Raw genomic sequence first — 19,264 nt, 5'->3', positions numbered from 1 at the left:
GACTTTCGGCCTCATTTGTTCTTCTTTTTCCAATTTCGATAATAGTGACGTTAGACTATTCATTTGGGATTGTTCTTCCTTTAAGTGTGCCTGGATTGCTATATACTTTCCTCTTAAGACTGCTCTCGCTGCGTCCCACAGAAATTGGGGCTTTGTGTTGTTGTTGTCATTTGTTTCCATATATTGCTGGATTTCCATTTTAATTTGGTCATTGATCCATTGACTATTTAGGAGCATGTTGTTAAGCCTCCATGTGTTTGTGAGCCTTTTTGCTTTCTTTGTACAATTTATTTCTAGTTTTATACCTTTGTGGTCTGAAAAGTTGGTTGGTAGAATTTCAATCTTTTTGAATTTACTGAGGCTCTTTTTGTGGCCTAGTATGTGGTCTATTCTGGAGGATGTTCCATGTGCACTTAAGAAGAATGTGTATCCTGCTGCTTTTGGGTGTAGAGTTCTGTAGATGTCTATTAGGTCCATCTGTTCTAGTGGGTTGTTCAGTGCCTCTGTGTCCTTACTTATTTTCTGTCTGGTGGATCTGTCCTTTGGGGTGAGTGGTGTGTTGAAGTCTCCCAAATGAATGCATTGCATTCTATTTCCTCCTTTAGTTCTTTTAGTATTTGTTTCACATATGCTGGTGCTCCTGTATTGGGTGCATATATATTTATAATGGTTATATCCTCTTGTTGGACTGAGCCCTTTATCATTATGTAATGTCCTTCTTTAACTCTTGTTACTTTCTTTGTTTTGAAGTCCATTTTGTCTGATACTAGTACTGAAACACCTGCTTTTTTCTCCCTGTTGTTTGCATGAAATGTCTTTTTCCATCCCTTGACTTTTAGTCTGTGCATGTCTTTGGGTTTGAGGTGAGTCTCTTGTAAGCAGCATATAGATGGGTCTTGCTTTTTTATCCATTCTATTACTCTGTGTCTTTTGATTGGTGCATTCAGTCCATTTATGTTTAGGGTGATTATTGAGAGATATGTACTTATTGCCATTGCAGGCTTTAGATTCCTGGTTAACAAAGGTCTAAGGTTAGCTTCTTTAGTACCTTACTGTCTAACCTAACTCACTTATTGAGCTATTATAAACAACAGTCTGATGATTCTTTATTTCTCTCCCTTCTTATTCCTCCTCCTCCATTCTTCATATGTTGTGTGTTTTGTTCTGTGCTCTTTTGTGTCTCCTTTAACTGCTTTTGTGGGTAGTTGATTTTATTTTTTGCCTTTACTTAGTATTTGGTTGGTCTGCTTTCTTTGCTGTGATTTTATTTTCTCTGCTGACATCTGTTTAGCCTTAGGAGTGCTCCCATCTAGAGCAGTCCCTCTAGAATACCCTGTAGAGGTGGTTTGTGGGAGGCAAATTCCCTCAACTGTTGCTTGTCTGGAAATTGTTTAATCCCTCATTCACATTTAAATGATAACCTTCCTGGGTAGAGTATTTTTGGTTCAAGGCCCTTCTGTTTCATTGCATTAATTATATCATGCCATTCTCTTCTGGCCTGTAAGGTTTCTGTTGAGAAGTCTGATGATAGCCTGATGGGTTTTTCTTTGTAGGTGACCTTTTTCCTCTCTCTGGCTGCCTTTAAAACTCTGTCCTTGTCCTTGATCTTTGCCATTTTAATTATTATGTGTCTTCGTGGTGTCCTCCTTGGGTCCCTTCTGTTGGGAGTTCTGTGGGCTTCCGTTGTCTGAGCAACTATTTCCTCCCCCAGTTTGGGGAAGTTTTCAGCAATTATTTCTTCAGAGACACCTTCTATCCCTTTTTCTCTCTCTCCTTCTTCTGGTACCCCTATAATGCGGATATTGTTCCATTTTGATTGGTCACTCAGCTCTCTTAGAATTCTTTCATTCCTGGAGATCCTTTTCTCTCTCTCTGCATCAGCTTCTCTGCGTTCCTGTTCTCTGGTTTCTGTTCCATCAGTGGCCTCTTGCATCTCGTCCAGTCTGTTCCTAAATCCTTCCAGAGATTGTTTTATTTCTGTAATCTCCTTCTGGACGTCATCCCTTAGCTCTTGCATATTTCTCTGCAGGTCTGTCAGCATGGTTATGACCTTTATTTTGAATTCTTTTTCAGAGAGATTGACCAGGTCTATCTCACCCAGCCCACTCTCAGGGGTTGTCTGGACTATTTTGGACTGGACTAAATTCTTCTGCCTTTCATGGTGACAGCGGTGGCTGTAGGCCAGTAGCACATGTGTCAGCTGGGAGAACAAAGTCCTCTCCTACTTGCTGGCCGCCTTGCCCTTCTCTGCTGCCCATGTTGGTTACCCGCACTCCTGGAGCAGCTTCTGGGTTAGTCCCCTTAGCTGCTGTGGGCGGGGTCTCCATCAGAGCAGCACGGAGCCATGCGGGGAGTGGCAGGCGCACCAGGTGTGTTCTCCTGTGAAAGTGGTGCCCTTGCTAGGCAGCTGTGCTCCAGGAGTGGCCTTTGGGTCTGGCCTGGGCGGCTGTGTGCCAGGCTGAGATACTGGGCAGCTGCTGGGGGTGCAGCTGCTCCTGGGCTGCTCCTCTGCTGCCACTTCCGGCTCCCGCGGGTCGCTCCCGGGCCCCTCTGGCACCACCGCATGCTCGTGCAGGCCTCCCCCGGGCCCCTCAGGTGCCACTGCCACTGGTGCACACGAGCTGCTCCCAGGCCACTTGGTAGCCACTGCTGCAGGCTCTTGTGGGCTGCTCCTGATCCCCTCTGGTGCTGCCACCATGGGTTTGCGCAGGCTGCTCCCGGCCCCACACAGGCCGCTCCTGTTCCCCTCTGGCGCCGCCTCCCCCGGCACGCGCTGCTGCTCTCCCACTACTGGGCCAGTGTGTTGGGGTACGCGCTGGTTGGGGGAATGACTAGCAGGCTGCTTATCACCGTGAGGGTCTTCAGAGCTGCGCTGCTGCCTAGGGGGTTAGGTTGCCTGGAGTTCCCTGGGTTCCCAGGTGCTGGGGTGTGTGTGTCAGGACGACTTTGTCCAGCTGTGGGGTCCCTGTCCCTTTAAGACTTTCAAAAAGCACTTGCTTTTCTTTTGTCTCAGGGGTGCCGGTAGCAGGGACCTACTCACAGGTTTTGCTTTTCTCTTTCTCTAATATCCAGCCCCTTGTGCACTGTGTGTCTGCAATCCTGGTGCCTATTTCTAGAGCTGGTTGTTTAGCAGTCCTGGGCTTTCACTCCCTCCCCGCTCTGACTCCTTTCTTCCTGCTGGGGTCTGGGGTAGGGGGGCGTTTGGGTCCCCCTGGGCTGCGGCTTATATCGTACCTCCTTCATGTGATGCTGAGTTCTCACAGATGTAGATGTAGCCTGGCTGTTGTACTGCATCCACTGGTGTCTCTTTTAGGAATAGTTGTATTTGTATTTGTTGTATTTTCAAAAATATATATGTTTTTGGGAGGAGATTTCCACTGAACTGTTCACACTGCCATCTTGGCTCCTCCCCCTCTAGTAACGTATTTTTAATATCCCAGTCTAATTTCTCAAATAGCTCTCTAGGTGCATTTTCTTGTGTTATGCTCTTAGCGACTATAACATGCATCCTGGACTTAAAGCCGTGAACTTAGATGTCGTGTTTCACTGCTCCACATCCATGGCCTGAACTGTGACAAAGGACAGTGTTATTGACAAGCCCCTCCTCAGCGCTGCTGTCATGTCCTCTGCATCTACACATGTCAGGGACCCTGCAAAAGGCTGCCGTCATGTTTACTTTAAACAGTCACTCGTGGTTTTAGGAAGTAAGATAAAAAAGACAGTTTCCGGCACGTGCATGGTTCCCGCCTCTCATGCTCCCCTTTGCACCCCACAGGCCGGAGGCCCCTCTGGGGGAGTTCCTTTCAGCGTGAAGACCCTCCTTCCACCTTTCCTTTATGGCAGGTGTCCTGGCACCACACTCTCCCGGTTATTGTGGATCTGAAAATGTGTATTAAATGTTCATTTTTGAAAGATATTTCCCTGGATATAGAGTTCTTGGTTGAACCTGTTCTCAACACTTAAAAGATGCTATTCCACCATTTTTGGACCACTCGTCTTTGCAGTGTGAAGCCGGAGGTGATTTGTTCCCTGTGTGTGTCACATCTCTGCCTGCATTCAAGGTGTCCTCTTTATCTCTGGTTTTTATCGGCATCACATGTCATATTTATTGTTAGGAACTGAGCTTCTTGAATCTGTAAACTGAGATTTTCGCCACATTGGGAAACTTTCAGTTTTTATTTTTCAGAGACTTTTTCTGCCCCATCCTGTCCCTTGTCTCCTGGGACTCCAATTTGACATACTTTCCAATGTTTCATAGTGTCCTGTAGGATGTTGAGTGTCTTCTTTGTTTAGGGATCAAAAGAATTTTTATGATATATAGAACATATATGACATATAAAACATGTTACATAGAGGTTTATATCACATCTATTATATGTCTTTATAAATACAAATAGAGCATCTATATGTTGTTACATCTAAGTTTTCTGAGATCACTTATGATTTCTCAAATCTGCTGTTAAGTTCTTCAAGTGCCTTAGAACAATTTCAGAATTGTACTTCCTGGTTCCGGAATTTCCGTGTGGTTCTTGTGAATCACTGAGATATTTCTGTAGAGATTCTCTCCAGTCTAGTCGCTCATCATAAACATGTTTTACTCTAAGTCTCTGAACAAACTTAAAGCAGCTGCTTCAGTATCTTTGAGAATTGGGGCCTGTCTCAGCTGATCTCCACTGACTGCTTTGTACTGAGAGACTATGGGTCTCCTTTTCTTTTTTCTCTTCATATTTAGTAACTTTTAAACGTCTACCTGGTGTTGTGGATGGAAGTATTGGTTCTGAACCCCCCTCACAAAGGTGTCGGTTCATATGTCAGGAGGCAGTTAGCCCGACAGACTCATGCTCCACAACCTGTGTGCCTGTGGGCGGCAGTAGCTGACATGCCCTAAGTTCTTTGAACCTCTAAGCTGGTTCTTTTTGCCTGGCCCTTTGGGGTTTCCCCTACACAAGAACAATCAGGGGATCATCTGAGGATTGGAGTAGTGTCTGCATGCAGATTCTGGGGTTCCCTCTCTGTGGCTCTCCCTTCTGAAATCCGCCCTTGGAACACAGCCTTGTACCCCTCCGTCTGAGCCCTTGGGCCAGGATGGCTGCAGTCTGCCTGCGCTCCCGTTGCACCTGACGCCCAGGCTGCATCGGACCGACTTCCCAGGGACTCGGCTCCACGCCCGCTGCTTATGGTTGGTCTCCGGTGCCTCCGCATCGCCGTGGGCACCAGCTCACCCAGAGCTCGGTGCTGTCACACAGGCTAGACTGGCCCAGGGCTCTGCCACTGCTGCAATTGGAGCTGCTTTCTCCCACGTACTCTCATTTCCGTATCCTTGTAACGACTGTGGCTCCGCATATTTTCACGTGTTTTGCAGATGTTCGGACATCTTTTGTGAGTCATCCGTTCACTTCCATTGCCTGTTTCTCTACTGAGCTGTTTGGATTTTCCAAGTGATCCACAGTTCTGTATACATCCTGGGAATGCCTGCCTGCCTGCGTGATGGTGGGACAGGCCGTCCCTGCCAGGGCTCGGCTTCAGGGCACCCCTTTGCAGAGATTTCCCTGGCCCCAAGGTGGGGCTCTCCTGGCACCTGGCCTCTCAGCCCCTGACGCTTTCCATGCAGAAGGTGATCACACGGCCCTTCATGTTTATGGAATGATTTACTCTGTGTCTGCCTTTGCCCCGGATCTACACTTCCTGTGGCCAGGCCACGTCTGCCTCTCTCAGCTATCTATAGATGGATCTATTAGCCTTGATATCTATCACTCTATCATCTATCTATCTATCTATCTATCTATCTATCTATCTATCTATCATCTATCATATCTATCTATCCATCTATATCTATCTATCAATCATCTGTCTGTCATTCTATCCATCCATCCATGTCTCTGTTTATCTATTCATCCATTCATCCATCCATCCTCCCCTATCTATCTATCCATCCATCATCTATGTACCTACCTACCTACCTACCTTCCTATCTATCCATCCACCTATCTCTTTCTTTATAAATCAAACATCTATTTGTCTAGATATCCACCCATCTGTTTATCTATTCATCCATCTATACACCTCTTTCTTTCTGTCCATCCATCCATCCATCCATTCATCCATCCATCCACCCCTCCCTCTAGCAATCCATCTCTATGTCTATCTATCCATCCATTTATCTATCTATTATCTATCTATCTATCTATCTATCTATCTATCTATCTATCAATCATTATCTATCTATCATCTATCTATCTATCTATTTATCTATCTATCTATCTATCATCTATCTACCTACCTACCTACCTACCTACCTATCCATCCAATCTCTTACTATATATATCAAACATCTGTCTAGATATCCACCCATCTACTTATCTATTCATCCATCTATACACCTTTCTCTTTCTGTCTGTCCATCTGTCAATCCATTCATCTGTCCATCCATTCATCCATCCATCCATCCATCCATCCATCCATCCATCCATCCATCCATCCACTCATCCATTCATCCATCCTACCATCTGTCTGTCCATCCATCCATCCATCCATCCATCCATCCATCCATCCATCCATCCACCCCTCCCTCTAGCAATCCATCTCTATGTCTATCTATCCATCCATTTATCTATGTATCTAATCTATCTATCTATCAATCATCTATCTATCTATCTATCTATCTATCTATCTATCTATCTATCTATCTATCTATCTATCTATCATCTATCTACTTACCTACCTATCCATCCAATCTTACTATATATATCAAACATCTATCTGTCTAGATATCCACCCATCTATTTATCTATTCATCCATCTATACACCTCTTTCTCTTTCTATCTGTCTGTCCATCTGTCAATCCATTAATCCATCCATCCATCCATCCATCCATCTCTCTCTATCTCGTGTCATATCTGTTTCTGTCTCCTGTTGATTCTGTTATTCTGTTGATTTCTGTTATTCTATTTCCTGTTGATTCTGTTTTTCTGGAGAATTCTGTTTTTCTGTAAAAACTGGAGAGTCAAGCATTGCAGGCAGGTCCGATGTGGCTCCTGTTACATTTATGCTAGTTTGGAGTTTCCTGCACATGGTAGCATTTTGGGGATGGCAGCATCAGTCAGCTGCCTGCGTATGCTGAGTTAACAACCAAGGCCTGGATGAAAGGGCTCCACCTCCGGAGCCCATCCCACTGGTGTCGCTTGCTGCAGCAGGCCTGGGCCTCTCTGTCTGGGGTCCCGGCCAAGGAGCGGGAGTTTCTGGAGCAGGCCATTCCCTGAGTGGAGAGGCGGAGTGATGGCGGGCCCGTGGTGGATGGTGGGCCACTCCTTTGTCCGAGGCTGGGGCCCATGTGGCAGTGGGTATCCTTGTTGGGGGCCCTGCACGAGGGCGTGGAGGGAACTGTGGGAAGTCATTGACACCCTGCACAGGCACTCACTGCCCCCCCGACCCAGCTCCTCCCTGTAAACGCTGATGCCTGTGCAAAGCCCAGCTGAGCTCAGGTCACACTGGGCCTCTTGCCCACAGCCTTCCTCTCAGTGTGTCCTGACCATGGGACCCAGCACCTAGTTTCCTGAACCACACCTCTCTCTCCTCTGGGCCCCTCCTGGTCTGTCCTTTTCTGGCACCCCAACCTGATGTTCTAGAACTGGACTTGCCTCTTTGTGCAGAACTGTGTGCCCATATCCAATTCCTGACCCCCTGACCCCCAGGAGGTCAGAATGTGACTGCACTTGAGACGGGTCTTCAAAGAGGTGATTAAATTACAGCGAGGTCCAGGGTGGCTGGAGTCCCCATAAGAAGAGGAGATGGGGATGCAGACAGGCACGGGGGATGGCTGAGGGAGCCCACGGGGCAGACAGCTGTGCACAGAGGAGAGAGGCCCCGGGACCCAGGCCTGCTTCCGCCTGGACCTTGGGTCAGACTTCAGGTGGGAGGGCACCCCGGTGAGCTGGCAAGGTGGCCTGCGTGGACTATGTGAGAAACACGCTCACTGGTACAAATTCAATAAGAGGGCACGGAGACAAAGAGAACAGCGCAGCGAGGCTTTAATGACGGTCTTGCAAGATCGGGTGTCTGGTGGGCAGGCACACCTGGGGAGTTTGGCGCCAATAATTTATCTCCTAGTACCCGAGTCTCTCCCCTGGTTCCTCACTGGCTGGGTACTACAGGGTTCACATTCTTTCCCGGACGTCGCCTAAGCCAGTTATAGCTTTCCTTTACATTTGTCTTAACTTTATTGGTAGGTTTAAAAAACTCAAACAGGGATAGCGAGGCCCTTATCCATCCCCCCACACCCACTCTCAGCGTGAGCAGCTTCCACCAGTGGCCCTTTGTTAATACCTTACTGTTAAAATGTTAAACATCCTAGTGGGAATAAATCACATTTAGGTTTTATATTCTTTCCTAACAACTAGTACACAAACAGAACAGCGAGTGGCTTCGAGGCGTGGCCGGTATGGAAACTTCCACACCCAGCGCCCAGGCTAGGCCCTGCTCCCCGTGCCTGCGTGCCCTTCACCCCTCAGCACCGTCCCTGGCTGCCCTCCTCGTCTGGGGGGAGCTGCGGGGGCTGGGGGGCTGTGCCCTTGGCTGGGGAGCCGCAGCCGGGAGGGCCGGATTCTGGGGGTGCGAGGGGCCCCCGAGCAGGCTCCAGCAAAGCAGGACACCCCGGGCAGTCACGGCTTCTTCACGGGGTTAGTGCCCAAAGGAAGAGGCGGAGAGGACAGGGAAGAGCTCCGGGAACCTGGAAGAAGGGAGGGGCTCCCGGGCTGGAACCGCGCGGCTGCCTTTGAGATCCGGGTGGGTCCTGGAGTCCCGGGGCTGAGTCTCCTCCCCAGAGGCGGCCGGCCTGGTGTGGGTTCTCCAGGACAGGAGGGGGGAGGCAGCCCTGGCCTGAGGCTGGGTGTGGGGCCTGGCTCTGCGGGTGGTTCCCAGGCCTGGGAGCCCTGGCGGATGGTCTCGGTCCTGCCAGTCCTCAGCAAGGGGAGTTCCTGCAGCGTGCCTGGGCCCTGGGGACAGGGCGGGCCAGCTGTGCCCACTCCTGTCCTCCCGGGCCCTCCACCTCTCACAGGGCCGGGCGGCCCCAGGACGTGTCCCCAGGCCTCTCTCCAGGAGGCCCGTCTGGCCAGATGCTCTCACCCCAGGCAGGGCAGCCCTGTTCACGGGGGCACCCACTGCAGACACGGGCCAGGCCTCCTCCGAGGGCGCTCTGCCGGTCTGGGCGACAGCTCACAGCACATCCGAGTGCTTGTGTGTTGGGGTGCGGCGCCCGAGGTCTCTCTTGCTCCCATGAGGCCTTGAAAATGTGCTTCCTGGCAGGAAATCCTGTGTCTGGAGCCTGATGGGTGGGCTTCCCGATGGCCGAGCCTGCCCATATGATGGTGGAGGCATCATTGCAGGGCCCCATCTGGGTGATCCTGCTCGCCAACCCTGGGCGTCCTGGGAGGGCATGCATCCCTGGTCCCTGGGCAGCTGGCGTGGAGGGGCTGGCAGGTGCCCACCAGCCCAGTGGCATAGCCTGTTGTCCACTCGGGTCTGCTAAGGGGAGCGCTGGGGCAGGATGCAGCCTGTGGTAGCAGTGCGGTCAAAAGGCAGCCATGTAGGGGACAGTGAGGCCAGAGGGTGGAGGTGCAGGTCTGGGCAGCTGGCTACTCTGCAGGCTGATGCACTGGTGCTGGCCCAGGTCCAGGCTCCCCTGTTCCCCACCTGGAGGCCTCCCTAGGCCCCCTGCACGATCATGTTCCTGTAGTCAGGGACGACTGTCCGCTTCAGCTCCACCACCGAGGAGAAGATCCATTTCACCTGCAGCAGGCGGGAGGGTGAGCACGGCCCAGGCCACCCTTCCATACCAGGCTGCCCTCCTGCACCTGAACCTCCTCACAGCACAGGAGGTGGGCAGGTGTGGGGTCAGGAGGGGGCCCGGAGGGACTGTGGGGGCATCAGGGCTGTGAGGGGCTAGGGGACAGTGCGGGGCCCATGGGTGTGGGGGAAGTGCAGCTCCCACCTTGAAGAGGGTGACGGTGGCACTGTAGCACACGCTGAGCAGGAAGAGGGTGATGAAGATGGAGATGGTGGTCCACAGCCCATCCAGCTCTCCATCCTGGGCCTCCACGCAGCTCTCGTCCAGCAGTAGGTCTGCAGAGGGAGGGGGTCAGGGCCAGGCCTGCTGTGGGGCTGGGCCTGCTGGGCTCTGGGCAGCCCTGTCCTGGCCTCAGCCCCCGTTCCTCCAGCTGGGGCCCCAGGTCTGGGTCTGGCCTTGGCATCCCCTTCCCTCTCCAGGGTGCAGGTGCCCAGACTGTGCAGGGTGTGGGCTCAGCTCTGCCCCACTCCTGGGACCAGGTCCCAGGGCCTGGCAAAGCCTTCTCAGCTGGGCCCTTCCCAGGGAGCCTGGGTCAGTGTTGGCAGGTGGCACTGAACCATTGCACTAGTGATGAGAGTGCTGGGGACAAGTTGGGTGGGGGTTTCTGTATGTGGGATGGTGGTGGAGGTGCCTGGCATTTGGGATGGCTGGTGCTTGAGCTGTTCAGTGGGGTCCTGTGCCGGTCTGGTCCCTGCAGATTACCCCATGGGAGGCCCGGTCTATGAGGAGTGTGGTGTGCAGGGATGTTGGTGCATCACTGTGCACGTGATCTTAGTGCTTGTGTGTGCATGTTGGTGCATGAATGTATGTGTGCAGGTGGGTACCTATATATACACATGGCCTTGTGTTTGTGACGTTTCTGCATCTCTGTGATTGTGTAAAAGGTGCTCCTGTGTGCTTGAGCCTGGTACCCTTGGGTGCAAGTTCATGTGTATGCATGTTACAGTATGTGTGTGTGTGCATGTGCGTGCCTACATGTACCTGCTAATGGACTTTGTGTGTGTATGTTTATTGTGCACATGTTGGTGATTTCTGTACTAGTACAAGTTGGAGCATGTCTGTGCATGTTCCTGCATGTGCTTGCATGTGGGTGATGGGTGCCTGTTTGCATGTGTGCAAGTGTATGTGTGTGTACATGTGGGTGCCTATATGTGCACACGCATGTGGGCTTTTTTCTGTGTGGGTATGTGCAGGTGCATGAAGGCCTGTGTACATGCATATGTGCCTTGGTGCACGAGTGTGAGTGTACACGGGGGCACCTGTATGTGCATGTGCACGTGGGCCTGTGTGTGCATGTGTACCTTGGTGCATGTGCATGAGTGTACACATGGGGTACTTGCATGTGCATGTGCAGGCAGGCCCCTGGGGGTCCAGGTGGTCAGTGGTGTGGCCCTGCCAGGGGAACATTGGCTCTGAGCTCGGTGTCCACCTGGGCTAAGGAATGGTACCCCTGGCACTCAGCACCAACTGCCTGTGCACACTTGGGGGTGGGGCATGAGTGTCCCCATAGGGGACAGGCCTGGCCCCATGCAGGGATGAGGCTGGGCAGAGCTGCCTTCCTGAAGGAGGTTGGGGGTGTGACCTCAGAATGACTGAGGGCAAAGGAGGGCCTGTCCCCCATCCCAGGGCCAGGTGTCTCCAGCATGGGACGGAGCCACCGTGCAGAGCTCCTGGGAGAGTCAGTGGACAGCGCACCAGGGAACAGGGCCAGGCCGGCGTCCCCCAGCATGGGCTCTGAGAGAGGTGGGACACCAGTGCTCATTTCCCTGGGAGCTCCTGGGCTTCACCCATTCCCGTGCCCATGCTGCAGCCCCCAGGACTGCTGTCAGGAGCTGCGGTGCCTGGCAAAGTCCCTCCCCAGCCTCAGGCAGCCCCTGAGGTCCCAGCACCCTAGGTGGCCTGCACAGTCCCCACGCTCTGGGCCTGGGCCCCGAGTGGGACCTGCCTCCCCCTAATGGTGACAACTGCCTCAGTGTCTGGCCTGTCCCTGCCACCAGTGGGCTGGCGTTGCCTGAGCTCTGCCTCGGAACAAACCATGACAGCCTTGCAGGGGCCCAGGGTAGCTCTGGGTGCTTTATTTTGTGCTGGGCGCCCGGGAGGTATGTACATGGGGTGGGAGTCAGGTGTCCTGGAGGGACCCTGAGAGCCCTGGGAGGGGCGGGGAGAGCATTGCTCATTTACCGGGAGACGGGGAGATGGATTTCTGCGTGGAGTGGTTATGCAGGGCCTCGTGCATCACTGTGCATATGAAGGTGTCCCCCGCAGCCCATGCATTCTTTGTCAGGGAGAGCTTGCTGTAGAGGAAGTAGTCCCCGTTGTTGTCCTTCTGGGCCGGGGTGGTGCTGTAGTTGTTCTCTGACAATAGTTGGCCATTTTTCTGCCATTCAACGTCTATATCTTCTGGGTAGAAGTCTGTGATCAGGCAGGTCAGGCTTATGCGGCTGTTGCTCAGCATCTCTGGTGTTGGCGGCAGCACGTACACCTTTGGCTCCTTGACTTGCCCTGTGGGGACACGGGTCAGCACAGATGGGCACTCCCGGGGGAGGGCTGGACTGTGTGTTTGGGGTCAGGTGACCCCTGGACACCCTCCCCACACCCTGTCTGCTCTATGATCCCCACCTTTGGCCTTGGAGATGGTCCGCTCAATGGGCAATGGGAGGGCTGGGTTGTTGACCTTGCACGTGAACTCCTTGCCATTCAGCCAGTCCTGGTGCAGGATGGGAAGGGCACTGACCACACGGTAGGTGCCGTTGAACTGCTGCTCCCTCGGGTGTGTCTTGGCTGTGTGCACCTCCTGGTCATCCACGAACCAGCTGAACTGGATCGCAGAGTCTTCTGAGCCCACGTCCACCACCATGCAGGTGACCTCGGGCTTTCGGGCGATCATGAGGACGTCCTTGGGTTTTGGGGAGAAGATGAAGACGGAGGGTCCTCCGGGGACTTCAGGAGCTGGTTCAGGAGACAGAGCCCAGTGCATCAGGATCTGAGCAGCCCTCCTCTAGGCACTAGTCCCCAACAGTCCTCTGCTGGGGCTGGGCCACCCTCCTAGGGGTGGAGGGAAGACCTGGCTGACTCACCTGGGCATTTGAAACACTGGCAAGGGGTTCTTGGTGTTTTGGGAACTGTGGAGAGAGCAGACTGGGGGTTACTGGAGCCGGCAGGGTGCAGACCTCGGGGAGGGCTTAGGTCAGGGCCAGGTTGAGGCAGGTCTCAGGTGGCACCAGGCAGAAAGCCCAGGGCACCCATCCCCAGGCTGGGGGTCTTTGTGGGGCTTCCCATGCCTGTCTGCAGTGGGCAGGCTCTCACCGGTCTTGTCCACCTTGGTGCTGCTGGCCGGGTGGTTTACGTTGCAGGTGAAGCTCTCACTGGACCACCTGCTGGAGGGCACAGTCACCATGCTGCTGGTGGAGTAGAGCCCCGAGGACTCCAGGACGGATGGGAAGGTGTGCACTTCGTTGGACAGGGCGCCCGAGTTCCACGACACAGTCACCGGCTCAGGGAAGTAGCCGGACACCAGGCAGGCCACGGACACGGTGGAGCCGGATGTGCCCCCGCAGGTGGGGGCCAGTGGGAAGACCGAGGGGGCTTTGGTGGAGGCTGTAAGAGACGAGGCTGTGTGACCACCCGCGTTTGCTTACTTTGGGTGCCCGGCCTGACTGAGCCCCGACGCTTGCACCCAGCTCCCAGCCAGCCTCCTGTGTCCTGCAGCCCCCAGCCCTGTCAGTGCCCTGGACCAGCCGGCCCCTTCTTTGGTGGGAGGCCTGTGTCACCCACTGCCCGCGCTCTGCTCCCTGCCGCTTAGCCCTGAGCCCTCGTCATGGCCTGTTCCCTGCCCTCCAGGCCCTGCACCTTCTGGGGCAGCCTGCAGCCAAGGCACCTGGATGGGGGACATGGTCCCTGCTCGGGACCCCTGTCCCATTCCTGTACCCCATCCCTGTCCTGTACCCTAATCTGCTTTGGACCCCATCCCTGCCATGGTCGCCTGCCCCTCCCCTAAATGCTGCCCCGGTATCTCCTCCTAGGCCGTCCCCTCCTGTCCCATCCCTGGGCCCCTATCCCAGGCTCCTAAATCTGTGCCCTGGGCTCTCCCGTCCCTCCTGCGTCCCTCCATTCCTGCTCTCCACCCTCTGCCGACCCAGCTCTTCCCCCATGTCAGTTATTTGCCCCTCAGTAAGAGTGGGAGCCCTGCCCTTCCCTGCCCTGCCCCTCCTCTCCTGCATGGCCCCAGCACCTCTACGCCCCAGTGTGGCCAGATGCACCCCCAGCCCCAGGCCCCGGCCAGGCCTGCCCTCGGACTCTGGGACCATCTGCTCAGCCCCAGGGCTCTGCCTGGAACCCCTCCCTCCCGCACCCCAGGCTGGTCCCCTGACACCCAGTCGGCCCCACATTCTTCCCTCTGTGGCGTCCACTGCCCTCTGCATTCCCAGGAAGCTCACCCCTCCTGCTGCACTTCCCCACATGCCCTGGGTAGTAGCTGGTGTCCTGGGCCCAAGAACTGCTGCCCACCGGGTTGCTGAAAGGCTTCCTCCTGTCCGTTCAGCACCAGGCTCTTCCTGCCCAGCGACCCTCTCCAACCCCTTCCCTGACAGGCTCCTCAGGGCTCTGTCTCCTCCTTGAACCCTTGAATGGGGGGCGCTAGGGTCCCCAAGATGCCTGTGCAGCTCAGCTCTAGTGTAGTGCATACTAACTGGGACTCTGTCCTGCTCTCTTGCCAGGCATGCCTGGGGCTGCCCTCTGCTCTCCTGCCTCCACCCGAACCCCTTCTTAGCACCCTTTGCTCTCATGCAAAAGCTAGGCCTGGACCCCTGAGCTCTGCAGCCTCCCCCGACTGCCTTCACAGCCCCTGCTCCGGTCCCCTGAGTTCTTGGGGCTCTCCTGCCCTCCCAGCCCCCTTGTAAACAACACAAGCTCTGCCTGGTCCCCTGAGCTCCTGGGGCTCTCCACTGCCCTCCCAGCCTCCTGCTCACCTACACAAGCTGTGCCTGGTCCTCTGAGCTCCTGGGGCTCCCCACTGCCCTCCCAGGCCCCTGCTCACCTACACAAACTGTGCCTGGTCCCCTGAGCTCCTGGGGCTCCTCACGGCCCTCCCAGCCCCCTGCTCACCTACACAAGCTGTGCCTGGTCCACTGAGCTCCTGGGGCTCCCCACTGCCCTCCCAGGCCCCTGCTCACCTACACAGACTGTGCCTGGTCCACTGAGCTCCTGGGGCTCCCCACTGCCCTCCCAGCCTCCTGCTCACCTACACAAGCTGTGCCTGGTCCCCTGAGCTCCTGGGGCTCCCCACTGCCCTCCCAGCCTCCTGCTCACCTACACAAGCTGTGCCTGGTCCTCTGAGCTCCTGGGGCTCCCCACTGCCCTCCCAGGCCCCTGCTCACCTACACAAGCTGTGCCTGGTCCCCTGAGCTCCTGGGGCTCCCCACTGCCCTCCCAGCCCCCTGCTCACCTACACAAACTGTGCCTGGTCCACTGAGCTCCTGGGGCTCCCCACTGCCCTCCCAGGCCTCTGCTCACCTACACAAACTGTGCCTGGTCCCCTGAGCTCCTGGGGCTCCTCACGGCCCTCCCAGCCCCCTGCTCACCTACACAAGCTCTGCCTGGTCCCCTGAGCTCCTGGGGCTCCCCAGTGCCCTCCCAGACCCCTGCTCACCTACACAAACTGTGCCTGGTCTCCTGAGCTCCTGGGGCTCCCCACTGCCCTCCCAGCCCCCTGCTCACCTACACAAGCTGTGCCTGGTCCCCTGAGCTCCTGGGGCTCCCCACTGCCCTCCCAGGCCCCTGCTCACCTACACAAACTGTGCCTGGTCCCCTGAGCTCCTGGGGCCCCCCACTGCCCTCCCAGGCCCCTGCTCACCTACACAAACTGTGCCTGGTCCCCTGAGCTCCTGGGGCCCCCCACTGCTCTCCCAGGCCCCTGCTCACCTACACAAACTGTGCCTGGTCCACTGAGCTCCTGGGGCTCCCCACTGCCCTCCCAGCCCCCTGCTCACCTACACAAGCTATGCCTGGTCCCCTGAGCTCCTGGGGCTCCCCACTGCCCTCCCAGGCCCCTGCTCACCTACACAAACTGTGCCTGGTCCACTGAGCGCCTCAGGCTCCCCACTGCATTCCCAGCCCCCTGCTCACCTACACAAGCTGTGCCTGGTCCCCTGAGCTCCTGGGCTCCCCACTGGCTTCCCAGGCCCCTGCTCACCTACACAAACTGTGCCTGGTCCACTGAGCGCCTCAGGCTCCCCACTGCACTCCCAGCCCCCTGCTCACCTACACAAGCTCTGCCATGTATCCAGACCCCAGCCTCGCCCTCCTTCCATCCAGCCCCCTCCAGTGCTCTGACAGGATTGTGCAGCCCCTGGGTCAGGCCCCTCCCTTCCCACATCCCGGGTCACCTGCTACAGTTCTGCCTGGTCCCCTGAGCCCTTGGGTCCACGCCCTGCCCTCCCAGCCCGTACTCACCTGCGGAGCTCTGCCTGGTCCTTCCGCCTCCTGGGGCAGCCCCCGCGATCTCCAGGCCCCGCTCACATGCTCGTGGCCCTCCTGCTCCTGGGGGTCCATGCTCCTGGTGCCCTCCTCTCCCTCGGTCCCTCTCCCAGGTCCCTGAGCTCAGCTCGGCCCCCACATCTCCTAGGGCTGCCTCTGTCTTCTGTGCCCCTCTGGACCCCTTAGCCCAGGCCCAGCTCCTGACCTCAGCTCCCTGCTTTTTTATCCTACCAAGCAGGCTACTCAACCCCGGAGCTCTCTGAGCCCATGAGAGCCCACATCACGGTCTCCTCTCCTCGACTGTGGTCTCTTGTGGCTCACCGGCTGCAGCCCTGGGCCCCACAGCTGTTACATCTGACCATGCCCTGGCCTGGACAGGACTTTTAGGACACCTGGGGGTCTGTTCCTTCCCTGTGCTGAGCCCGCCGTGCATCAGGTCCTTGGCTCAGACCTGTGTCCATCCTTGTGTGGATCCTGTTGCAGCCCAACCCAGCCCCATGCCCCCAGCCCAGCTGGTCAAGGGCAGACCTAGGCTTGCACCCACCCAGCCCCTCACGTTCTCAAATGCCCTGTGGGGTGTCACGTGGTTCTGGCTTGGGTGAGCATGCCTATGGCCCCCAGTCCTGGTGCTGGGCTGGGTGCATGGACCCCAGGCAGCCTGCTCCCCCAAGCTACCTCAGCTGCAGGAGTCCCTCTGGGCTCCTGAGCCTCGGTGCTGGTTCCCGTGCCCTCTCCACTCCTGTGCCCCTGCTGCGAGCCTACCCCACTCACCTCATACCCGGTCTCCACAGTGCCACATCCTCTGGGGCCCTGGGCCATTGTGGCTCCTGGGTGCTGGCAGGACCTCTGCTGTGTACCCACATCTTCCTAGGAGCTGGGCTGTCCTGGAGGTGTGGGCTCCCTCCCAGCAGCCCCGCAGAGACTCAGAACGGGATTGAAACCTGTGGCACTCTTCCCAAAGTTCCCTTTTCTTCTGGGTGGTTTCTGTCTCAGAGGGCCTGGGGGAGTCCGAGGCTGCCTCCCAAGGGTGTTGGGGGTGGGGAGGTGGGGCCGTGAGGGATGGTGGGAAGTGGCCGTCCTGGTGCTCTGGGCTGTCTGCCTCCTGCAGGGTCTATACCTGCTGGCCCACCGCAAGCTGTGGCTGCGGCCCTGTTGGGCCCCTCTTCCTGCCCGGAGAGCGAGGCAGGGCCAGGCTGTCCTGCCACCGCCTGCAGCCCACCGGGCCTTGTCCTGTCCGCCCACCAGGCCGGCCTCCAGAGGAGAAAACCCAGTCTTCCCTGAGGTCCCGGCCTTTCGCACCTTCCCGCTCCTGCTCCATCCGTGGCGCCATCTCCAAGCGAAGGAGGTGGGACCCTGTGGTCATGGGGGCAGTTGTGCTGGTCACAGCTGTCCTGGGGACACATGGAAGTGTGATGAGCTAGAACAGAGTTCACCTTGGCTACCCGGAGCTCAGCATCCCTGGGGTGGGGACAGCGTGTGGCCCCTGCACTGCTGAGTGTGAGCCGGGGCCTCTCTGGCCAGTGTGCCGGGCGTTGTCCCTCAGTTTCTGTGTCTGTGGGGCCTGTTTTCAAATGCCCTGGGCCTCAGCCTTGTGAATGAGGTGCTGTGGGCCCTGCTCAGGACACACTCAGGGTGAATGATCCCCAGGTTCTGGTCCCCCAGGCCACCCCTGCATGCCTTGTGGGCAGCTCTGCGTGTCACATGGTCAGCACGCGGGCCACCGGTCACCGGCTCTTTCCGCTGGTGGTTGCCAAGAATCACCCAGATGCCCCTCATCTGGAGTCAGGTAATCCATGTCAGTGAGTCTGGGAACTCCCTGAGGAGCGTCCAGGTGGAGGGGCTTCTACCCTAGAGCCACTGCAGCCCTGAGCCTGGGTTCCTGGAGGACCAGCGGCAGGTTGTGCATGTCACGTGGGACCTGGTGCCTCGTACTGATGGCTGAGCCCAGTCCAGACTAGCTCAGCTGAGCTCAGCTAGGTTCTGCTTAGCTTCCTTGGCGTAGCTGAGCCCAAGTCAGCCCACGTCAGCCCAGGCCAGTTGAGCATGGAGCCTAGCCCGTGGCAGCCTCCGCCAGCCCCGCGGCCCTGCCTGGTCGAGCCTGGCAAAGGAAAGGCAGGGTCACCCCCTGACCACCAGTAGCCCCGCTCAGCTCAGAAGCCCAGAGCTGCCCAAGCCAGCCCCACCCAGCAAGCCCAGCCTGGACCCTCCCAGCCCACTTAGTGCAACACGATCTGGAATGGCCTAGAGGAGCCCAGATGACCACCCTGGCCCAGCTGAACCCAGGACAGGTCAGTCATCTCCATCCACAGAAGTCTGTCCACTCCAGCCACGCTTGGCCCAGCCCAGCTCAGAGGAGTGAGCCCAGGCCAGCCTGCCACCTAGTCCAGCATAGGGACAGCTGGTTCCCTGCTGGAAGTCCCCTTTTCTCTGTGTTCCTGGGAAGCCGAGGGTGGTGGCGGGGTCTCAGGTGAGGCGCCTGGGCTGTGGCCGAGGTGCTTTCCTTGGAGGCCTAATCCCTGGCCTCTGTGCCCGGTGCATGGGCCCTTCCCTCGGTGCCACGGGCCCACGCTTGTGGGCATGAGTCCCCGGGAGGTGGAGGGCAGCAGGCCAGGCCTCCTCTGCTCCCCAGGCTGCCCTGCGATGACAGGGTGGTGGCCGCTCTGTGTGTGAGCAGGGGAGCCCTGGGTGGCAGGGTGCCTGAGATGTGAACACAGGGCCTCCCGATGGCACGCTGCCTTGTCCCTGTGTCACTGCTGGAGGAGCGTACCCAGGGGGTTCTCTGAGGGTCAGTGTCTGGGGACATGGGCCCAGCTGCACACGCAGCCCCGGTGCACACAGGCTCTCCCGTGTGCCCTGCCGACGCGCGGCTCCCCCATACCCGTGTGCTCGCTCCCAGGTGGCTGTCCTGCAGTGGTGTGGCCAGTGAGGGCTGGCAGGGACCTTGGGGA

The 19,264-nt window shown here is 56.6% G+C and overlaps 3 gene segments (V, D, J or C); all 3 read right to left on the bottom strand.

The window, feature by feature from the left end:
* Positions 1-19,264, bottom strand: part of LOC108390611 (immunoglobulin heavy constant epsilon-like) — a gene marked incomplete at its 5' end in the record, with an annotated part of 84,265 nt that overhangs the window by 11,535 nt on the left and 53,466 nt on the right.
* Positions 8,012-10,127, bottom strand: LOC140850676 (immunoglobulin heavy constant gamma 4-like; the record flags this gene model as incomplete). The annotated part of the segment is given in 2 exon segments: positions 8,012-9,784; positions 9,987-10,127. Coding segments are annotated over 2 exon segments (225 nt in total), but the record flags the coding sequence as incomplete, so codon positions are not given.
* On the bottom strand, positions 11,887-17,679 carry LOC108386243 (Ig gamma chain C region-like). The segment is given in 6 exon segments: positions 11,887-12,344; positions 12,462-12,791; positions 12,920-12,964; positions 13,149-13,439; positions 16,293-16,586; positions 17,616-17,679. Coding segments are annotated over 6 exon segments (1,353 nt in total).

Source organism: Manis javanica, chromosome 8 (genome assembly GCF_040802235.1).
Source record: "Manis javanica isolate MJ-LG chromosome 8, MJ_LKY, whole genome shotgun sequence".
Lineage (NCBI taxonomy): Eukaryota > Metazoa > Chordata > Mammalia > Pholidota > Manidae > Manis > Manis javanica.
Note: the sequence above shows the minus strand (reverse complement) of the source record. Positions and strands in the feature narration are given on the sequence as shown.